The 21,992-nt window shown below is 49.8% G+C and overlaps 1 protein-coding gene across 1 annotated transcript in view; it reads left to right on the top strand.

Moving 5' to 3' along the window:
• The first annotated feature begins 1,567 nt into the window (after positions 1 to 1,567).
• Positions 1,568 to 21,992, top strand: part of LOC125079915 (vegetative cell wall protein gp1-like) — a 22,455-nt gene continuing 2,030 nt past the window's right edge. Inside the window, exons 1-3 of the mRNA XM_047693634.1 lie at positions 1,568 to 1,739; positions 8,366 to 8,514; positions 21,873 to 21,935. Coding sequence (XP_047549590.1) covers positions 1,568 to 1,739; positions 8,366 to 8,514; positions 21,873 to 21,935 — 384 coding nt within the window. The remainder of the gene's footprint in view (positions 1,740 to 8,365; positions 8,515 to 21,872; positions 21,936 to 21,992) is intronic.

Raw genomic sequence — 21,992 nt, 5'->3', positions numbered from 1 at the left:
CTATAACCTTTGCGGAGCCTAAAACCATTACCTTTTCTCCCTACCCGATCCCTGCAGAATTCAGACTCTTGAGTACTTCCTCAGGGCAAGGCACTCACTCGCTGTATCAGTATGACAGCCATCGGTCGTCCTTGTAGGTGGGCCGCTGCTCCAGGGCTGAGGTCCTCTGGGACAGGGTCGTTCCTACCTGTCCCCCAGCCTGTGAACCTCTCGAAGCACCCTCAGCCCTCAGAGCCAACCGAACACACGGATGGCTCCAGTGAGACTCTGGGCAAAGTTCACAGACAGCCTGGGAACATCTGACCGGGGGCTCTGTTGCTGGTCTGGATTCTCAGGTTTGTCCTTCCAGAGCTCCAAGACTCAGCCCTCGAGGGACCACAGGATGCGCAGTGCGCCTGGTTCCTACTTCTTCCGACCCACAGCTAAGAGAGGGAGAGACACTTTAATATCGCACGGCCCTCACTGCTTCCTTAGAAATAACCAGGCTTGGGGCGCCCGGGCGGCTCAGTCGGTTACGAGTCCAACTCTGGATTTCGGCTCGGGTCGTGATCTCAGGGTCGTGAGATCGAGCCCCACGTTGGGCTCTGGGCTCAGTGGGGAGTCTGCTTGAGATTGTCTGCCTTCCTCTCTCCCTCCGTGCCTCCCCCTGCTCACACGCACGCACGCGTGCTCTCTCTAGGATAAATAAACATAAATATACAAATAAAATCCTAAAAAAAGGAAAGGAAAGAAAAAGGGAAAGAAACAACAGCGCTGAGAAGGCCACCTTCTTACAGAGCTGAAGCTCTTCAGCATCGCGTGTGGCCTCCCAGAGAGTGCGCGTCTCCTGGCCGAGGCGTCCCCGTGACTCTCTTCACGCCCACCAGGAAGGCCCCCACCAGGTGCTGTTAACCAACCCTTGTGCCGCCAACTGAACCGCAGGGGACAGACCCTCAGGCTCCCACCAGCCTCTGAAGAAAGCGCCAGGCCCTGACCAGCCCTCACGCCCCTCGACAACCCGAGAGTCAGGACTTCCCAGGACTTGCCCCGGACGACCACGCCAGGCCCGTGCCCTTTCTGGCTTCGACCCCGTCTTACTTCCTCTCTCTTCTGGAGAAGACAATGCTCCTCCCCTCACTTCCCAACCCACTGCGAACACGGAAAACCTCTCCAGCCATCGGGTCGGGTCACCGGGTCCGAGACCTCTCGGTCTCACCTGCAACTCGTTCATCTCTAATCCCCAGGGCCGATGCTGATGATCCGAGTAAGCCCCTGGCGAGGCCCAGGCGGTCCCATCCCTTTCCCCTTTCCCCCAATCACACCTGTGCTGCCCAGCCAACGCCCTCCATCCTGTCCATTACCGGCTTCCCTGCCCCAGGACCTTTCCTTATCTGAACGCGATCTCGGTCCACATCACTGCCGGGTCCTCTATGCTGCGTCTGGCTTTGCTTTTGCTGCGGTGCACGGCACTTCCCGGGGCCTAGGAATGTGCGGAAGGCTGGCAAGCCAGAGGTCAGTACTTACCGGACACCTTGCTGTTCCTGTTCACACCTGTAACACACCAGAACTCCCATCCCGCGGGGCCTCCATGACTGCCTCTGGGTTTGCCTCCGGAGGGAGCGTGCGTCTTTCTTCCAGGGTCAGAAGAGGTGCTGAGCCGTCCGCCATCGGAAGCATCTCCCTGACTCGAGGAGACCTGGTGGGCTCCACCGCCACAGCAGGGGCAGCCCGGCCAACGCCGACAGACAGGCTGGCCGCAGGTTTGGGATGGCTGCGTTGCCTTGATCACCTGCTTGCTGAGCAGGGAGGGTTTGTGTGACGGCAAGACCACCTGTTGGAGAAGCAGAAATGCACGTACACGAGATCAGGCAGGGGCTGGCTACACAAGCCGCACCCCCCGCCTCGCCCCTCTGTCTGCTGGGCTGCCCACCTGCGGCCCGGGCCCCTACCTTCGAGCCATCATACACGCTGGAGGTGTGAGAATTTTAATTCTGCCTGCCCTAACTGTTCTTGAACTTTGTTAACCCTCTGCACACAGACCCTTGCAGGTCTCAGGGCCTGACTGGCTTCAAGCTCACGCCCTCCTCTTGCTGACCTAAGTCCTCCGTCCCTAGCAGAGCTAACAGCAATCCTTGACATCTGCAGACCACTGGGCTCACGGGGTGAAGTACCAGATGCTCCAAGAAGATGAGTCTTGACCGAGCCTGAGAACAGCCGTCACAGATGCCAGCAGGTCTGTTCAGGGTCAAGTCCACACCCAGCGGCCCCAGGGGCTCCGGGCAGCTGCCTGCCCAAGTTTTCTCCTGGATGGGGAAGGGGGTCTTTGGGACTTGAGTTCACCCTTTTTCCAGGCTGCTGGTTTCCAGAATAAAGCAACCCTTCCTTTCCCCCATCATTTCTCTCTCAAATATTGGTGTTCGAGCCACAAGCCACCGATCCTGACGGAGCTGGGAACCAGCCTTCCATCCGGTAAGAGGGTGATGCTGTCTCAGCTCTGGGAGATGATCTCCATGGACAATAGCTGGGAGTGCCTGGGGGTTCTCCCTCCTCATTCCTCAACGTGGCCTCGATTTCCAGCCCGTGGTCTCCCTCTGACACGGACAAGACGACCAGGAGAGGTCCTTCCAGGCACAGAGAGTCAAACCCAGTAAATGCAGAAATGATCAGCAGTGCTTTTGGGGAAGATCTTGATCAAAAGGGGGGAATGCGAAAATAAATGAAGGAAACTTCATTTAAAATGGAGTCAGGGGCACCTGGGGGGCTTGGTCGTAAGCTTTCGGCTCAGGTCATGATCCCAGGGTCCTGGGATCGAGCTGGCATCGGGCTCCCTGCTCCGTGGGAAGTCTGCTTCTCACTCTCCCCCTCTCCCTGATTGTGTTTTCTCTCATGGTGTCTCTGTCAAGTAAATAAATAAAATCTTTACAAAAAAAAAAAAAAAAAAGGAAAAGAAAGAAGAGGCAGGAAATCTCTCTGCGCCCAGCAGCCACACACAGCCTCCGACTCACAATGCCCCCCATTTCCCCTGAACCCTGAAAGCAGCTGACCTCCCCTTGTCTGCTGTGCGTGCCTGTGGCTCCTTGCAGCTCTGAGCCGTGTTTGTGGCTGCGTTTCTTACGATGATGCTCTCCTTAGCATCCTGGCCGCCGGCTCCCCGTTCGGTGTAGACGCCGTCAGTCAGCGGGCAGAAACTTGCCAAGAGACCCCTGAGCTCCCCTCGAGACCCCTTAAAAGCCCCCTCCTCCCTGCCTTAGGCACGACTTCCACTCTGCCTTCCAGAGCCGCGGAACCTCGCCCGAGGGTGCCCACCTCCTCCGGGCGCAACTTTCCAGGCTCCCCTTCCCCTGAGCCCTGAAACTTCGCCAGAGACGCCTTTAATCAATCTTGCCTGGCACCCGCTTTGCCTGGTGTCGTGTTTATCTCGCCGGAAAAACTACACTTACATAGTGTGGGGGCAGGTCTGGGGATCGGGAAAACCCTACTCCTCCCTGTGATGGGGGACAGAAGTGTGGCTGAGGACAAAGCAAACTCTGAGCCCCGAAACCCTTCCCCACCCCTACCCCGGGTGGAAACAGTATGACACGCTTCCGGGAGTCTCCCAACTATCTTAACGTTAGCGCCTTGCTCAGAGGGGGAACGACCTTGACAAGGGCAAGGCCGCGGGTCCCAGGTCTCCGCAGGTTCTCTTTAGCATATGAAAGTTCTGCTGAAACCTCCCGTTTCCCTGACACCCCCACCCCCACCGTACAGACCCTGCCACCCCTCACATCCCCAGCAGCAGCACCTGCCCACGGGTCCTGTCCCCGGGCTTTAATAAACCACCATTTTGCACCAAAGATGTCTCAGGAATTCTTTCTTGGTCGTCGGCTCTGCACTCCAGCCCCCCGAACCTCACTTAGACTCTAAAACTTCATCACTTGAGCCCTTTCTTTTTTTTAGTATTTTATTTACCTCTTTGACAGAGAGCACGAGCCAGTGAGCGAGAAGGGGGAGGGCCAGAGGCAGGGGGAAAAGCAGGCGCCCAGCTGGGCATGGAGGCGACGTGGGGCTCAATCCCAGGACCCTGAGATCATGACCTGAGCCGCCCCGGGGGGCCCTCCCTTGTGCCCTTTTAAAGCAGAGAGATTCTGGGTGTGCGGGTTGAAGCTGAACGGGGCCACCAGAGGAGTCGCAGCTTCCCTTCTCCTGCCCTCCCCCCTCCCCTCCCTTGCCTTCCTCCCCAACCCCCACCCCCGCCTTCCCCTCCCCTGCCCTGCCCCCCATCCCTCCCTCCCCTCCGTCCTCTCCTCCTCTCCCTTCCCCCCTCCCCCTCTCCCCATCCCTTTCCCTTACTCTTCTGCCCTCCCCTCCCCTCCCTTCCCTTCCTCTCCTCTCCTCTCCCCAGGCCTTGGAAGGGCGGAGCCACAGGGAGGGGGAGAAGGATTGAAACAAAAACACTCCGGGCAGGGCTGTGAAGGCTGAGGCAAAGCCTGGGGAAAGGAAGCCGGCAAAACCAAGTTCCCTTGTCTGGGCAGGTTCTCGAGGCAGGAACCCATCCGAGCAGCTCCCCGCAGAGCCGGGAAATCACGTGGGCTGTTAATCAGAAACAGCAACAAAACAGAGCAACAGAATCCCTTGTTTTTAGTGACCAAGTTCTGTTTCTCCCAGGGTTGGGGTGGTTTTCATTCCTAGTACTTGAACCGTTTTGGCCTTGAACTTGGGGATTTCAGTTCAATCTCTTTGAGGCTTAGCTGACTGAGGGAAAGGATTAATTCCCAAATAATTTCTCTTGGATACCAGATATTGGAAATTGGTTTATATCCAATAACATTTTTTTTTAAAGATTTTATTTATTTATTTGACAGAGAGAGATCACAAGCAGGCAGAGAGGCAGGCAGAGAGAGAGGAGGAAACAGGCTCCCTGCAGAGCAGAGAGCCCAATGCGGGGCTCGATCCCAGGACCCTGAGATCACGACCCGAGCCGAAGGCAGCGGCCCAACCCACTGAGCCACCCAGGCGCCCCTCCAATAACATTTTTAAAGAAGATTTTATTTATTTATTTGAGAGAGAGAGTACAGGCAGGGGGAGTGGGAAAGGGAGAAGCAGGCTTCCCGCTGAGCAGGTAGCACGATGTGGGGCTCAGGTCCCAGGACCCTGGGGCTTAACCATCTGAGCCCCCCAGGGGCCTCAAAAGGGTTCGTATTCAAATAGGGTATTTAGAATGCTGTTACTACAGAATCTGAGCTTCTTTGTGCTCTCCTCTGATCTAAGAGTGTAACTCAAGGAAAGCCACCTGAGAAGTCTAAGTAAGCATGACTGTCCTTAAACTTTGTTCAAAGCCAGAGCCGGATTTCCGGCCGCCACACAAGCGGGCTACAGGAATGAGTGGCCTATGGGGAAATCATCCTGACCTTAACATCTCTATGAATGCCTCTGGGCCCTGCATTCTTCAACATTATAACCCACATTTCCTGCCTAGATGCTAATCTAGAATCTTTCTTTTTACAGGATGTGAAAGAGCGTATAACCGTGTAGAAACTGCTGGTTCTTTCTTCCCTGTGAAGTTGTGTTTCCCAGGCGGTTGTCCTAACTTGAGCTGGAATAACACTCTTTTTGGTAGAGATTCTTTTTTTTTTTTAATACCATTTTTAAAAAGATTTTATTTATTTATTTCAGGGGCGCCTGGGTGGCTCAGTGGGTTAAGCCTCTGCCTTCGGCTCAGGTCATGATCTCAGGGGCCTGGGATTGAGCCCCGCATCGGGCTCTCTGCTCACCGGGGAGCCTGCTTCCCTCTCTCTCTCTCTCTGCCTGCCTCTCTGCCTACTTGTGATCTCTGTCTGTCAAATAAATGAGTAAATAAAATCTGAAAAAAAAAAAAGATTTTATTTTTTTAATTTTTTTTAAAGATTTTATTTATTTATTTATTTGACAGACAGATCACAAGCAGGCAGAGAGGCAGGCAGAGAGAGAGGAGGAAGCAGGCTCCCCGCTGAGCAGAGAGCCCGATGCAGGGCTCGATCCCAGGACCCTGGGGATCATGACCTGAGCCGAAGGCAGCGGCTTAACCCACTGAGCCACCCAGGAGCCCCTCCCATAAAATGCTAAAGGGTTTGTTCACTTTGCATCAACAGTAAGATGGTAAAGGATAACTTGGGGTGGAAAACAGGTTGAAAGGGAACTGGAGCCCAGAACAAGGTCATGTTCATCTAAGGAAGGGACTGTTCTCGCCCACATCAGGGAGCTAGGAAGCAAAGTCTCCCACCAGCAGCCCTAAGAGGATTCCTGTGGGCTGGTTTTGTGAGGGAAGTCTGACTTTGACTGGAGCAGGACAGCCTGGTGGGCCACAGAATTGGCGTGAATTCTAACTGGCTGCAGAGAACAAAAGCTGGCGGGGGTGGGGGGCGCAGGGGGGTTCTGGCGTGATTGCAGCTGTTCAGGAGGAGGGGCTCCAAGTTTATTTCTTTGGAGAATCTGGAGATTTGGAGAATTCTTCCGTGAAGAACTAGAGGGTCTGAGATTTCAGCCCCGTTCCAAGCTGGCAGATGAGCCTGCTAGTGTCAGAAGATGCAGAAGCCTGGGTCAGAGACCAAGTCGGCTCCCCTCCCACAGCAAGAACGGGAGGTGGTGTCACCGCCCAAGGAGGGTCTGGAGGGAGCCAGAGGACACCTGCGCAGAACGAAGGTTCCCAGAAAGGACACATGGATGGAGAGAACCTGACATTTCCTACTAGGTGTGGCCTCTGCCCCAAAAGAGCCATTCATGTCATTCTACCAGACAGTAGACAAACCTTCCCTCTGCTCCAGAGAGTGACACTGTCTCCATCCTCCAAAACTGTTTAGGAACCAAATGTCCCCAAAAGGACGGTCTGGAACCAGGGGATGAGCCCTGAACAGTTTCTCCAAGCGCTTCCCCTCCAGCTGGTGCCAGTTCAGACGCTCGGGTCTCTCTCTCAAGTCTCTGCAGTCCGGTCCAGCGGCTTCTGTCCCGTCAGGCAACTCAGGAGCAGACTGTGTGGAGCAATTCAGGGGACAGTCTCCCCAGGGCTCAGACCCGAGGGGACACATGGGGCCCCACCTGTGGCTGCTGTCCTAAGCTAGGCTCTCTGTGCCAGCAGCAGTCCCAGGCCTCTGCAGACATGTGTCCCTGTACCTGCGTCCCAACCACAAACCCAGGCCCCCTGGATTTCAGTTTCTCTCACGCAAAACTCTTCGGACAGCAGGGATCACCTGACGCCTGGGCCAGCGCCCTCACACTTAGGGCCACATTCTAGGCCTCCCGGGCTAACCATGCCCAGACCCATCCCACGTGCCCCCACAGGAGTGCCCACCACTTCAGGAAACGGAGAAGTGGGGAGGGATGTGGGAAACAAAGGCAGAGAAAAATTATAAATTTCCTTACTAGCGAAAGCCCAGTGACAAGTCCTTGAAACAGGCAGAATGACCTTTCTCTAGGAGCTCAGCTACCTCGATGTTAGTACTTAGGGCAAACAGCAGTCCTAGTCCAACCCCTCAAACCCACCCCAGGACTCCGCTAGTCCATCTGAGCATATAAAATTCCTTCGGAAGCTTCCTTTAGGGCGCCTGGGTGGCTCAGTCGTTAAGGCTCAGGCCAGGATCTCAAGGTCCTGGGATCTAGCCCCAGAGGGTCCCTGCTCAGCAGGGAGTCTGCTTCTCCCTCTGCAGCCCCCCACCCTTTCGTGCACACCAGGCGCACTCTCTCTCTCTCAAATAAATAAATAAAATCTTAAAAAAAAATTTCTGGGCACCTGGGTGGCTCAGTGGGTTAAGCCTCTGCCTTCGGCTCAGGTCATGATCTCAGGGTCCTGGGATGGAGTCCCCACATCGGGCTCTCTGCTCAGCAGGGAGCCTGCTTCCTCCTCTCTCTCTGCCTGCCTCTCTGCCTACTTGTGATCTCTGCCTGTCAAATAAATAAATAAAATCTAAAAAAAAACCCAAACAAACAAAAACTTCCTTTATCTCTGCTCCCCAAGATACACGTTAGCCATCATGCCGTAAGTAAACGAGCCCCACATACACCTGAAGGGTCTCAAGACAGTTTCTACTAAGCAGTGGTGAGTGACCTTTCCTAACGACAGCTCGGGCCCCTGGGGTCCTAGAAACCTTGTTTCCAAAACACCTGGGAGACTTCGCCTCACCCTAAGCCCTCCCGACTTGAGCATATCTGACTGCCCCTCCTCACGACCCCGGTGCACTCTTTCTGCCCATGGGCCCTGCCCCAGACTTTAATAAAACCCCCTTTTTGCACCAAAGATGTCCCAAGAATTCTTTCCTGGCCAGCAGCCTCGAATCCTGACATCTTTCCCACATCAGAGAGGATCGGGTGCGGCAGGCCCACCGCCACCCCAGTCCTCAGGGCCGTCCTGCCCCCCCCCCCCCCCCCCCCCGCTCAGGACCCCACCCCGCGCCCCTGCGCGCCCCGGCTCGTTCCACACCCCACTCCAGCCCCTTTCGGTTCTCTGCCCCCTCCATCGGCCTGGAGGGGTCTGGGCTGTCCGCCCGGGTCTCCGCGGGAGCCCTCAGGACCGCCTCACCCCAGCCGGTGGGCACCCCCTACCCAAAACAGGTGCTAAAACAGCGTGCCCCGCCCCGGCGCGCCAAGAAACGTGCTGCCCCCTCCCCACACACCACGAGCCCCTCACCCCTCCGGAAAGCGGAGCTGGAGACCCTCCCCCCACCCCGGACTCCTCCAGCCACGCGTGACCCTGCGACGCCACCTGGTGGCCGCCTAGGCAAAATGCGACCGCGGGAGGGGGCGGGGGCGGGGCGACAGGGGCGAGGGGCGAGCTCGGAGAGAGGAGGGTCCTCCCCAGGGGACCTCTTGCAGCACTGGCCCCTCAGTCCCAAAGAGAGCCAAGGACCCCAGGGGTCGCCGCACGGGCTTAACCCTAATTCTGATCCTGATTGGTCCCCATCGCATTTCTTTTTTTTAGAGATATTCATTCATTCATTCATTTGCGAGACAGGGCGCAGAAGCAGAGGGAGAGGGAGAAGCAGGCTCTGTGCTGAGCAGGGAGCCCCCCGCGGGGCTCGATTCCAGGACCCTGGACCCTGACCGGAGCCACCCAGATGCCTCTGCATCGCATTTCTGGTCCGACTAAAGCCCAAATTAGGACGTACTTTGGGGTGGGGGGGCGGTCGTGGGAGGGAGGCTCTGAACCCAAACGTGAAGGTTCCCGTTTTAACCTGCAGCTGTGGGCGCTCCAGCTGGCCCGGAGCAGATGGTGACAGGCCGAAGGAACACGTGACTGGGCATGAATTTTTTTTTTTAAGATTTTGTTTATTTATTTAACAGAGAGAGAGAGAGAGAGATCACAAGTAGGCAGAGAGGCAGGCGGAGAGAGAGAGGAGGAAGCAGGTTCCCTGCTGAGCAGAGAGCCCGATGCGGGGCTCGATCCCAGGACCCTAGGACTATTACATGAGTAGAAGGCAGGTCTGAGCCATCCAGGTGCCCTGGGTATAAATTTTTTAAAAAAGTCCCAAGAGAAATCTTAAAAATAACTTGAACTAAATTAAAATAAAAACACAATTTACCAAAATTTATGGGGTGCAGCAAAAGCAGTGCTTAGAGGGAAATCTGTAGAAATAAATGTATATTCAAAAAGAAGAAAGACCTAAAATCAAACATCTGAATCTCAATCTTAGGAAGCTAGAGAAATAAGAGGCAACATAAGTCTAAAAACAGAAGAAAAGAAATAATAAAAACTAGAGCAGAAATCAATGAAATTGAAAACAGCCTCATTGGGGGGAAAAATCAACAAATCCAAAAGCTAGTTATTTGGGAGATGAAGTCAATAAAATTAATAAACTGCTAGCCAGGATAACAAAACTAAAAAGAGAAAACAGAGATTACTACATTGAGAAATGGAAAGGGAGCCATCACTACAGATCCCAGATCCCACCACAGATGGTCATTAAAGGCATAATAAAGGATTACTATGAATAACTCTGTGCTCACAAATTGATAGCTTAAATGAAATGAACCAATTCCTTGAAAGACACAGACTATCAAAACTCACATAAGGAGAAATAGGTAAACTAAATAGGTCTATATTTATTAATGAAATTGAATCAATAATTAATAATATGTCAAACAAGAAAGCACCTGGCACCTATGGCTTCACTGGTGAGTTGTAAAATATTTAAAGGGAAAAAATGATACCAATTCTCTATAGTCTTTTCTGGAAAGTAGAAACAAAAAATGCTTTTAACTCATTCTGAGGCAGCAGTAGCCCCAATAAAACCACAAGTAGATAGACATAAAAAGCAAAGAAAATTGCAGATCAATATCTCATGAGCATAAAAGCAAAAACCCTTAACAAAATATTAGCAAGTCTGACCCAACAATGAATTATACACCACGTAATAAGTATATTCTAGTAACCAAGTGGGATTTATTCTAGATGTGCAAGACTGGTTCAACATTTTAAAAATCAGTTAGTTGATCTTTCTAAAGATTTTATTTATTTATTTATTTAGTTAGTTAGTTAGTTAGTTAGTTGACAGAGAGAGAGAGAGCACAAGCAGGGGGAGCAGCAGAGGGAGAGGGAGAAGCAGGCTCCCTGACAGGGAACCTGATCCCAGGACCCCAGGACCATGATCTGAGCCGAAGGCCAAGACCCTACGACTGAGCCACCCAGGTGCCCCAAAAATAATATGATCTTATCCACTGATGTTGAAAAATCATTTGGCAAATCCAATATTCATTCATGATTAGAGCTCTCAACTAAGGAATAGAGGGATATTCCTTCAAGTTGATTAAGGATTGTCTACTAAAACATGTACAGTGAACACATTCCTTAATTGTGAGGAACCAGGTATTTCCCCATTAAGATCAGGAACAAGGTAGGGCATGGGTGGCTGCATCGGCTGGATGTCCAACTCTTGGTGTTGGCTCAAGACGTGATCTTCTGGTCACGGGATTGAGCCCCAGGTCAGGCTCCACGCCCAGCAGGGAGTCTGCTTCTCTCCCTTTCCCTCTCCCTCTGCTCTTCCTCCTGCCTGTACACTCACTCCCTCTCTCTCTCTAAAATAAGTAAATAGATCCTTAAAGAAAAAAGATCAGGAACAAGGCAAGGATGTCCCCTTACCACTGCCACTGAACATTGTATGGGGAATCTAGGATGTGAAATAAATAAACTATGTACAGATTGGGAGGGAAAAAATAAAACTACATTTATTCACAGATAACATAACTTTATGTAGAAAACCCAAAGAATTAACAATGAAATTCCTGGAATTAATAAGCGACTATTATGAGGTTGCAGGTTACAAGGTTAATACACAAAAGTCAATTGCTTCTCTATACACCAGCAATCAACCATGGAAATATGACATTTAAAACACAATACTGGGTTCCCGGCCTGGGGGCTCAGTCAGTTAAGCATTTGCCTTCATCTCAGGCCATGATCCCAGAGTCCTGGGATTGAGTCCTACTTCAGGCTCCCTGCTCAGCTGGAAGTCTGCTTCTCCTTCTCCCCCTGCCAAACCCCTGCTTGTGCTCTCTCTCTATCAAATGAATAAAATCTAAATAATAATAATAATAATTAAACATAAATAAAACAGGGACGCCTGGGTGGCTCAGTTGGTTAAGCAGCTGCCTTCGGCTCAGGTCATGATCCCAGCGTCCTGGGATCGAGTCCCACATCGGGCTCCTTGCTCAGCAGGGAGCCTGCTTCTCCCTCTCCCTCTGCTCCTCCTCCTACCTTGTGTTTTCTCTTTCTCTCTCTCTCTCTCTCAAATAAATAAATAAATGGAGATATACCATGCTCATTGATAGGAACTCAATATTTTTAAGATGTCAGTTCTTCCTTGCTTGACTTATAGATTCAATGTAATTCCAATTTAAACCCTAGCAGGTTATTTTGAAATGTTGACAAAGTGATGCTAAAGCTTATATGAAAAGGAAACAGGGTGCCTGGGGGTTCAGTCGGTTCAGCACTGACTCTTGGTTTTGGCTCAGGTCATGACCTCTGGGTCATGGGACTGAGCCCTGTGTCGGGCTCCACATTCTGGTGGGAGTCTGCTCGAGATTCTCGCTCTCTTCCTTTCCCTTCTGTCCCTCCACCCACTTGAGCACTCTGTCTCTCTCTAGAAGAAATACACAAATCTTAAAGAAGAAGAAGAAAAAAGGAGAGAACAGAAAAGGCAAGCAAGCACTGGGAATTGACTCCACCATACCGAAAAGAATAAGATTGGAGGACTGATACCATATGACTTCCTAGGAAGCTACACTAATGAAGGCAGCCTAATATTGACAAAAGACCAGACCAATAGATCAATGGAACAGAACAGAGGCCCAGAAATAGACCCACACCATACAGGACTTTGAGAAAGGAGCAAAGGCGATGCAAGGAAGAAGACAGTTTCACAAACGGTGGGGGAACAACTGAACGCCATAAGCAAAAAATGAGTCTATACACACACTAGAATTAACCAAAAACTTGGTCATAGCCCTAAATCTAAATTCCGAAGTAAGACTTCCAGTAGATGACATAGGAGAAAATCTAAGTGAACTTGGATTTGGCAATGATGTTTTAGACAAGCCAAATCCATGAATGAAAATATTGTTAAGTTGGACTTCATTAAAATTTTAAAATTCTGCTCTGTTAAATATACTGGTGAGACAGTGAAAAGAAGTCACAGATTAGAAGAAAATGTTTCTAAAACATATGTCCAGTATAGGGCTGTATCTAAAGTGGACAAGGAGCGGTCAACAATCAACAATACAGAAACAGCTTAAAAACAGGCAAAACATCCGAACAGACACCTCCCCAAAGAAGATGAACCGATGGTGAATAAGAATTTGAAAAGAGGGGCGCCTGCATGGCTCAGGGTGTCCCTGTGGGGTGGGAGTGACAGGGAATCGGGGGAGTCCTTGGGAAAATGACGATTTTAGGACTGAACAGGAAATATAGAGAATGAGCCTGGAGCATCTTGTGGGGCCAGAAAGCAAGGAGGTCCTCAAAACACACACACACACACACACACACACACACACACACACACACACACCGACGTGAGGAGCAGAGGACTGAAAGCTCCCACAATGGCCAAAGCTGAAACAATTTGGGCAACAAAATTAAAGCGGCATCACATTATAAATCGAAGTATAAAATAAACACCCAAAAGTCCATGCTGATGTAAATAAATGACTGAATAAATGAGTAAGTGGGAGAGAGGAGACAAATCTGCCAGGCAAAAGAATTCTGAACGAAGTACGTCCATTCTCCGCCGTAAAGGGGATAGTCACTGCCCGCCAGCGCGTTAGTGCAGGATGTCCTCCCAAAGTATGAGGGGTGGAAGAGGGGACCTCCTTCCAAAAAGCACATGACGGAAGTGGGGGACCTCCATCCAGAGACCGTGGGGCGGAAAGGGGGACCTTCGTCCAGAGAGTGCGGGACAGAAGGGGGACCTCTGTCCAGAGAGCGCAGGACAGAAGGGGGGGGACATCCTTCCAAAGAGCTCAGGACGGAAGGGGGGACCGTGAGCAACGGCACAGCAGAGACACCTGACAAGCCCACTGCAGCCGGCAGTCCAGGTCAGCATCACGGTGGCAAGTCCTGTCGGTCACGTGTACCTGACATGACATGGTGCCTCCAGCTTTGTTTTTCTTTGTCAATATTGCTTTGACTATTCAAGGTCTTTTGTGGTTCCATACAAATTTTAGGATTGTTTGTTCTATTTGTGTGAAAAATGCCGTTGGAGTTTTAAAAGAGATTGCACTGAACCTGTAGACCGCTTTGGGTAGTGTGGACGATTTAAGAGTCCAGGACATGAACACAGAATGCCTTTCCATTTATTTGTGTCATCTGTACTTTCTTTCATCCATGTCTTAGCGTTATCAGGGTACAAGTCTGACTCTTCCTTGGTTAATTTTATTCCTAGGTATTTTATTCTTTTTCATGCAATTGCAAATGGAATTGTTTCTTTAGTTTGTCTTTCTGGTAGTTTGTTATTGGTGTGTATAAGCACGACAGATTTTTTGTACGTTGATTTTGTATCTTGCATCTTCACTGAATTCACTCATTAGTTCTAACAGCTGTGTGGTGGAGTCTTGGGGGTTTTCTATTATAATATCATGTCACTTGCAAATAGTGACAGTTTTGCTTCTTCCTTTTTGATTTGGATGCGTTTTATCTCTTTTTCTTGCCTGATTGCAATGGCTAGGACTTCCAATACTGCGTTGGATAAAAGTAGCAAGAGCGGGCATCCTTGTCTTGTTCCTGATCTTGGAGGAAAAGCCCTCACTGTTGAGTGCAATGTTAGCTGGGGGCTTGTCATATATGGCCTTTCTTACGTAAGGGTGTGTTTCCTTGCTACTCACTGTGTGGAGCGTTTTATCACAAATGGATGTTAACTTTTGTCGAGTGATTTTTCTGCATCTGTCGAGAGGGTCCTATACTTTTTACCCTTCATTTTGTTAGTGTGCTGCGTCCCACTGATGGATCTGTGGTTGTAGAACCACCATGGCATCCCTCGAATAAATCCCGCTTGATTGTGGTGTACGACTCTGTTAATGTACTGTTGTTGAATTTGGTTGGTAATATTTTGTCGAGGATTTTTGCTTCTATGTTCTTCCATTCTCATTGTCGAAATTGGCTATTTGTATCTTCTCTCTTTTTCTTGAATAGTTATACCTGGAGTATCTCAATTAATTGATTTTTCACTTTTTGGCTTTGTTAATCCTCTCTTATGCATTTATTTTCTCCTTTTATTTATTTCCTTATCCTTTTTACTTTCTTGGAGTTTAGTTTATTGATTTTCTACCTAAATTCTCGAAAGGAATTCTGAGATCGTTGGTTTTCAGTTTTTCTTCTTTTGCATGTATATATTGAAATCCATAGGTTTCCCTTAATTTATTATTATTAATTATTAATTTAGCTGCATCTTGTAAGTTTTCATATGCTGTGTTTTCATTATTCTTCATTTTTAAGTGTATTTTTTCACATAACCATTTAAAAAATGTAAAAAAATGAAAAAGAAAAAGAAAAGGAAATAAACCAAACCCATTCTTTACTCATAAGAGATACCAAAACAAGATGTGAGCTGAATTTTCTCATAGGGAATGCCTTGCCAACTCTTGAGATGGCATGCAGTTTACTGAGGCTGCTCTCTTACTCAGATACGGCATGTGACATTCATTCCTGTGGCAACGTGTCTCTGTGGTCTGTCCCTTTCCCTTGCTGAGTAGCATCCCCTTGTGGGGGCATTATATGCTGCTTCTTAACTTGCTTTGTTTACTTAATGGCAGTATGTTTTGAACATCTGTCCACGTTGGTGTATATAAATGTGTCTCATTCTTTTTACCTTCATCATTGCAGAGATGAACAACCAGTCATTTAACTGGTGCCCTACCAAGGCGAATTGGATCATTCCTGTTTTCCCGCTCCTATAAAGATTGCTCTAGGAAACAACCTGATGCGTGAGAACGTTTATGGTCACATCAGGGATCACTCCTGTCACCGCCACTCAGAATAGTGCGGTCAACCCTCACAGCAGGAACAAGTGGGAAATGTGGTGCAGCCACGCGTCCGGGAAGGCCTTCAGCTGCATTAACCCCTCATGTCCTCTGCCTTAAGAGCTAGAGTGCCGTACTGTTCAGTTTCTTGGCCTTTGTCTGTACAGACTCCACTCATGTCCCCACTGACCGGGACAGCATCTTCCCCACTCCCTCCGGCGAGACTGCTCCCTGTGTGTACAAGGGGACGACTCCCACCCTGGGAGTCCCGACCCCCACGACGTGCTGAAGGTTGCACACATTAGTGTTCACTCCATGTAGTGAGGTTCTCCGTGACAAGAGTATGAAGTCATGCCTCCTCCTACTCCCCAGATCTCGGTTTCTAGTGCTTTCACCAATAAAAAGGACCAGCCTCCTTGGCTGATTTTCGGATTGGGGCAGAAAATATGCTAGGTGAGCCTGGGGCATTTTATCTTGCCAGCAAGTAAGGCAGTGTTCAAAACAAACAAATTAAAGAAACAAACCAAGCCCATGATCATGAAGCTATGTATGCCGATGGGACACAGGAGCCAAGAGAAAGAGCTCTCGAGGCCAAACCGGGGAAAACTCGAGCAACAAAGTAAAGCAGTGCTGAATATAACCCAACATATAAAGCAAATTCCACAAGCTCATGCTAATATAAGTAATTGAATAAATAACAAGTGGATAAAAATAGTAATTAATAATAACTGGGAGACAAATACCCTACGCAAAAGAATTCCTAGTAATTGACGCAGAGAAGCCGCCCTCGAGGAGGTGGCACACAACCACACACTCTAAGTGTGGGCTGTGCAGGGGACCTTCGTCCAGAGAGTGCGGGACAGAAGGGGGACCTCTGTCCAGAGAGCGCAGGACAGAAGGGGGGGGACATCCTTCCAAAGAGCTCAGGACGGAAGGGGGGACCGTGAGCAACGGCACAGCAGAGACACCTGACAAGCCCACTGCAGCCGGCAGTCCAGGTCAGCATCACGGTGGCAAGTCCTGTCGGTCACGTGTACCTCACATGACATGGTGCCTCCAGCTTTGTTTTCTTTGTCAATATTGCTTTGACTATTCAAGGTCTTTTGTGGTTCCATACAAATTTTAGGATTGTTTGTTCTATTTGTGTGAAAAATGCCGTTGGAGTTTTAAAAGAGATTGCACTGAACCTGTAGACCGCTTTGGGTAGTGTGGACGATTTAAGAGTCCAGGACATGAACACAGAATGCCTTTCCATTTATTTGTGTCATCTGTACTTTCTTTCATCCATGTCTTAGCGTTATCAGGGTACAAGTCTGACTCTTCCTTGGTTAATTTTATTCCTAGGTATTTTATTCTTTTCATGCAATTGCAAATGGAATTGTTTCTTTAGTTTGTCTTTCTGGTAGTTTGTTATTGGTGTGTATAAGCACGACAGATTTTTTGTACGTTGATTTTGTATCTTGCATCTTCACTGAATTCACTCATTAGTTCTAACAGCTGTGTGGTGGAGTCTTGGGGGTTTTCTATTATAATATCATGTCACTTGCAAATAGTGACAGTTTTGCTTCTTCCTTTTTGATTTGGATGCGTTTTATCTCTTTTTCTTGCCTGATTGCAATGGCTAGGACTTCCAATACTGCGTTGGATAAAAGTAGCAAGAGCGGGCATCCTTGTCTTGTTCCTGATCTTGGAGGAAAAGCCCTCACTGTTGAGTGCAATGTTAGCTGGGGGCTTGTCATATATGGCCTTTCTTACGTAAGGGTGTGTTTCCTTGCTACTCACTGTGTGGAGCGTTTTATCACAAATGGATGTTAACTTTTGTCGAGTGATTTTTCTGCATCTGTCGAGAGGGTCCTATACTTTTTACCCTTCATTTTGTTAGTGTGCTGCGTCCCACTGATGGATCTGTGGTTGTAGAACCACCATGGCATCCCTCGAATAAATCCCGCTTGATTGTGGTGTACGACTCTGTTAATGTACTGTTGTTGAATTTGGTTGGTAATATTTTGTCGAGGATTTTTGCTTCTATGTTCTTCCATTCTCATTGTCGAAATTGGCTATTTGTATCTTCTCTCTTTTTTCTTGAATAGTTATACCTGGAGTATCTCAATTAATTGATTTTTCACTTTTTGGCTTTGTTAATCCTCTCTTATGCATTTATTTTCTCCTTTTATTTATTTCCTTATCCTTTTTACTTTCTTGGAGTTTAGTTTATTGATTTTCTACCTAAATTCTCGAAAGGAATTCTGAGATCGTTGGTTTTCAGTTTTTCTTCTTTTGCATGTATATATTGAAATCCATAGGTTTCCCTTAATTTATTATTATTAATTATTAATTTAGCTGCATCTTGTAAGTTTTCATATGCTGTGTTTTCATTATTCTTCATTTTTAAGTGTATTTTTTCACATAACCATTTAAAAAATGTAAAAAAATGAAAAAGAAAAAGAAAAGGAAATAAACCAAACCCATTCTTTACTCATAAGAGATACCAAAACAAGATGTGAGCTGAATTTTCTCATAGGGAATGCCTTGCCAACTCTTGAGATGGCATGCAGTTTACTGAGGCTGCTCTCTTACTCAGATACGGCATGTGACATTCATTCCTGTGGCAACGTGTCTCTGTGGTCTGTCCCTTTCCCTTGCTGAGTAGCATCCCCTTGTGGGGGCATTATATGCTGCTTCTTAACTTGCTTTGTTTACTTAATGGCAGTATGTTTTGAACATCTGTCCACGTTGGTGTATATAAATGTGTCTCATTCTTTTTACCTTCATCATTGCAGAGATGAACAACCAGTCATTTAACTGGTGCCCTACCAAGGCGAATTGGATCATTCCTGTTTTCCCCGCTCCTATAAAGATTGCTCTAGGAAACAACCTGATGCGTGAGAACGTTTATGGTCACATCAGGGATCACTCCTGTCACCGCCACTCAGAATAGTGCGGTCAACCCTCACAGCAGGAACAAGTGGGAAATGTGGTGCAGCCACGCGTCCGGGAAGGCCTTCAGCTGCATTAACCCCTCATGTCCTCTGCCTTAAGAGCTAGAGTGCCGTACTGTTCAGTTTCTTGGCCTTTGTCTGTACAGACTCCACTCATGTCCCCACTGACCGGGACAGCATCTTCCCCACTCCCTCCGGCGAGACTGCTCCCTGTGTGTACAAGGGGACGACTCCCACCCTGGGAGTCCCGACCCCCACGACGTGCTGAAGGTTGCACACATTAGTGTTCACTCCATGTAGTGAGGTTCTCCGTGACAAGAGTATGAAGTCATGCCTCCTCCTACTCCCCAGATCTCGGTTTCTAGTGCTTTCACCAATAAAAAGGACCAGCCTCCTTGGCTGATTTTCGGATTGGGGCAGAAAATATGCTAGGTGAGCCTGGGGCATTTTATCTTGCCAGCAAGTAAGGCAGTGTTCAAAACAAACAAATTAAAGAAACAAACCAAGCCCATGATCATGAAGCTATGTATGCCGATGGGACACAGGAGCCAAGAGAAAGAGCTCTCGAGGCCAAACCGGGGAAAACTCGAGCAACAAAGTAAAGCAGTGCTGAATATAACCCAACATATAAAGCAAATTCCACAAGCTCATGCTAATATAAGTAATTGAATAAATAACAAGTGGATAAAAATAGTAATTAATAATAACTGGGAGACAAATACCCTACGCAAAAGAATTCCTAGTAATTGACGCAGAGAAGCCGCCCTCGAGGAGGTGGCACACAACCACACACTCTAAGTGTGGGCTGTGCAGGGGACCTCCACCCAGAGAGCGTGGGGCAGAAGGGGTGAGCTCCGTCCAGAGAGTGCAGGACAGAAGGGGGGGACATCCTTCCAAAGAGCTCGGGATGGAAGGGGGGACCGTGAACAACAGCACAGCAGAGACACCTGACAAGCCCACTGCACAGGCAGTCCAGGTCAGCATCACGGTGGCAAGTCCTGTCGGTCACGTGTACCTGACATGACGTGATGATAGTGGCTCTTGGCCTCTGTGCCCATCCCCTCAAAGCCACGACCCCAGCGTAGTCATGAGAAAAATAGCAGATTCCAAGACGGTGACACCCTACAATGTACCCGACTGGCCCTCCTTCAGACTGTGAAGGTCATCACAAACAGAAAGTCTGAGAAGCTGTCACAGCCCAGAGGAGCCCTGGGACACATGAGGACCGAATGTCATGTGGGGTCCTGGGTGAGGTCCTGGAGTAGGAAAAGGACATTAGAAGAAACGGAGGAAATCTGAATACAGTCTGGGCTTCAATCCATAATGATACATCAGTATTGGCTCATGAATTGTGGCAAATGTACCACACACTGTCGCACAATGTTAACATAAGGGAAATTGGGATTGGCAACCTACGGGAACTCAGTGCTACCTGCTCAATATTTCTGTAAATCTAAAACTGGTCTTTTAAAAAAGATTTTTTATTTATTTGACAGACAGAGATCACAAGTAGGCAGAGAGGCAGGCAGAGAGAGAGGAGGAAACAGGCTCCCTGCTGAGCAGAGAGCCCGATGCGGGCTTGATCCCAGGACACTGGGACCATGACCTGAGCCAAAGGCAGAGGCTTTAACCCACTGAGCCACCCAGGTGCCCCAAAACTGTTTTTTAAGAATATTTTTTAATGCTGCATGAATGGTATTTGTATCTGTTCTCTCTCTCCCTGACTGTGCCCCTGGGGTGATCCAGAGGACCTTCCTCCTTGACCAGTCCAGGAAGAGGGGAGCTCATCCCTGGGAGCTCTGTGGACCAGGAAGGACCTTGGGAACTGCTGCCCCGATACCGGGTTCTGAGGACGCCCAGCGGCAGGGCAAAGGGCAGCACCCAAACGCCCGAGTGGGCGAGCAGCTGTGGGGCCAAAGCATAACGAGGATATTCTGACCTGCAGAAATCACCGCCCCTGGGACTAAAATCATGAGCAGCCTGCCAGAGTCCCACTTGATTTGTGTAAGCGGAACAGCTTTAGGCCCAGTGAATACGAGTGCCCAAAATACCATGGACCAGGGGATGGGGGGGTGGGGGGCTTCAACCACAGCAGTTTCCTCGCTGTTCTGCAGGCTGGAAGTCTCAGACCAGGGAGCCAGGGCGGTGGGGTCCTGGGTTGCAAGCGGCCCCCCTCAGTGTGCACACGTGGCCTCTCCCTGTGTGCGTGCTCCCCGACGTCTCCTCTCCTAAGCTCACTAATCCCGTGAGACCAGGGCCCCACCCTCAGGACCTCATCAAACCCTACCTACCTCCCCCAAACCCCAGCTCCAAAGGCCATCACTGCAGATTAGGGCTTCAATGTATGAATTTGGGGGGATGCAAACATCCAGTCCACAGCAGAAAGTTGTACCTGAATCACTGGGATAGAAAGTCACGGAGCCCTAACCAATCTCCAGGGCTAGGCCAGTCCGCAGACCCCAGACCCAGAGCCCCCTGGACAATGGCCAGGCCAATGTCCTTGAGGCCCCCAAGAGGGCACTTACCATGTGGCTATAATGGGAAAGAAGAAATCCTAGGCTTTTCGGGGACATTGGCTCTGAACTGAGGTTGATTCCTGGAGACTCAAAATACCATTGTGACCCCCAGTCAGGGGAGGGGCTCAGGGAGGGTAGGTGATCAATGCTGTCTTGGTCCGGTCCATTTCCCCGTGGCTCCAGAGGGTCCCTGAACCTATCTTCGGTTACTACCTTGTGGCAGAAGGCACGACTGGCGGGTAGCAGGACCCCACCTTGGTTTCCTGGTCCCTGGAGTGGGGGCTGTTAAGGTGGGAAAGGCCAGGTGGAACCCCAGAATGGCTCCTACCTGGGAAAATAGTAAGGCGAGAGCAGTAAGTCATCTCCAGAGGGACCGCAGGAACAAGAGCCCCAACACGGACCTAAAGGTGCGGGCGTGGCACTTGCCAGCACGTCCCCGTTTGTCCCTACGAAGGCGAAGGAGCTGGACTGGGTGGCGACTCTGACGGCAGCTGCTGTCCCTGATGGGCTTTCACCACCTAAGCAGGTTCATGGGGACCCAGATCGCCCTCGTCTCCACAGGACCTTGTCACCATGGGACCTCACATTAGTCCATTACACGGGTGACATCAAGTCCACTGAAGCAGTGAGCAGAAAGCCGCCATTCCGACGACATGTGTGTGCCTGACAGTGAATGAATTCCACAGCGAGTCCCAGGCTTCCTGCGTCTGAACCGTCTAGGGGCCCCGCAGCCTGGTCTGTGTCCAGACTTCCCTTCCTAAGTGGAAAGGGAGTGGCTGCGTGCAATCCGTTCTACGAAGAAACAGATGCAGTGACGTGCGTCTTGCTGTGCAGGAGACACTCATGCCTCATTCGGGTCCCTTACCCGAGTGACCGGGCACCAAAGGAGGTAGTGCATGTAGGCCCCGCCCAGGCTGCCTCGTCCTGTTACCCCAACCCCCAAAGGGCTCATCCCGCCCGCCTACCACCTCTGGCTGGCCCGCAGCGCCTCTCGGCGCAGACCATCCGCGACGACGTCGCATTCCGGAGAAAACCGGCTGACCTGCCAGTGGGCAGAGACACGTGTGGCTTGCAGAAAACACGAGAGACAGAAGCACACCGCTGC

Source organism: Lutra lutra, chromosome 10 (assembly GCF_902655055.1).
Source record: "Lutra lutra chromosome 10, mLutLut1.2, whole genome shotgun sequence".
NCBI lineage: Eukaryota > Metazoa > Chordata > Mammalia > Carnivora > Mustelidae > Lutra > Lutra lutra.
This window is presented reverse-complemented; position numbering and strand designations above follow the sequence as displayed.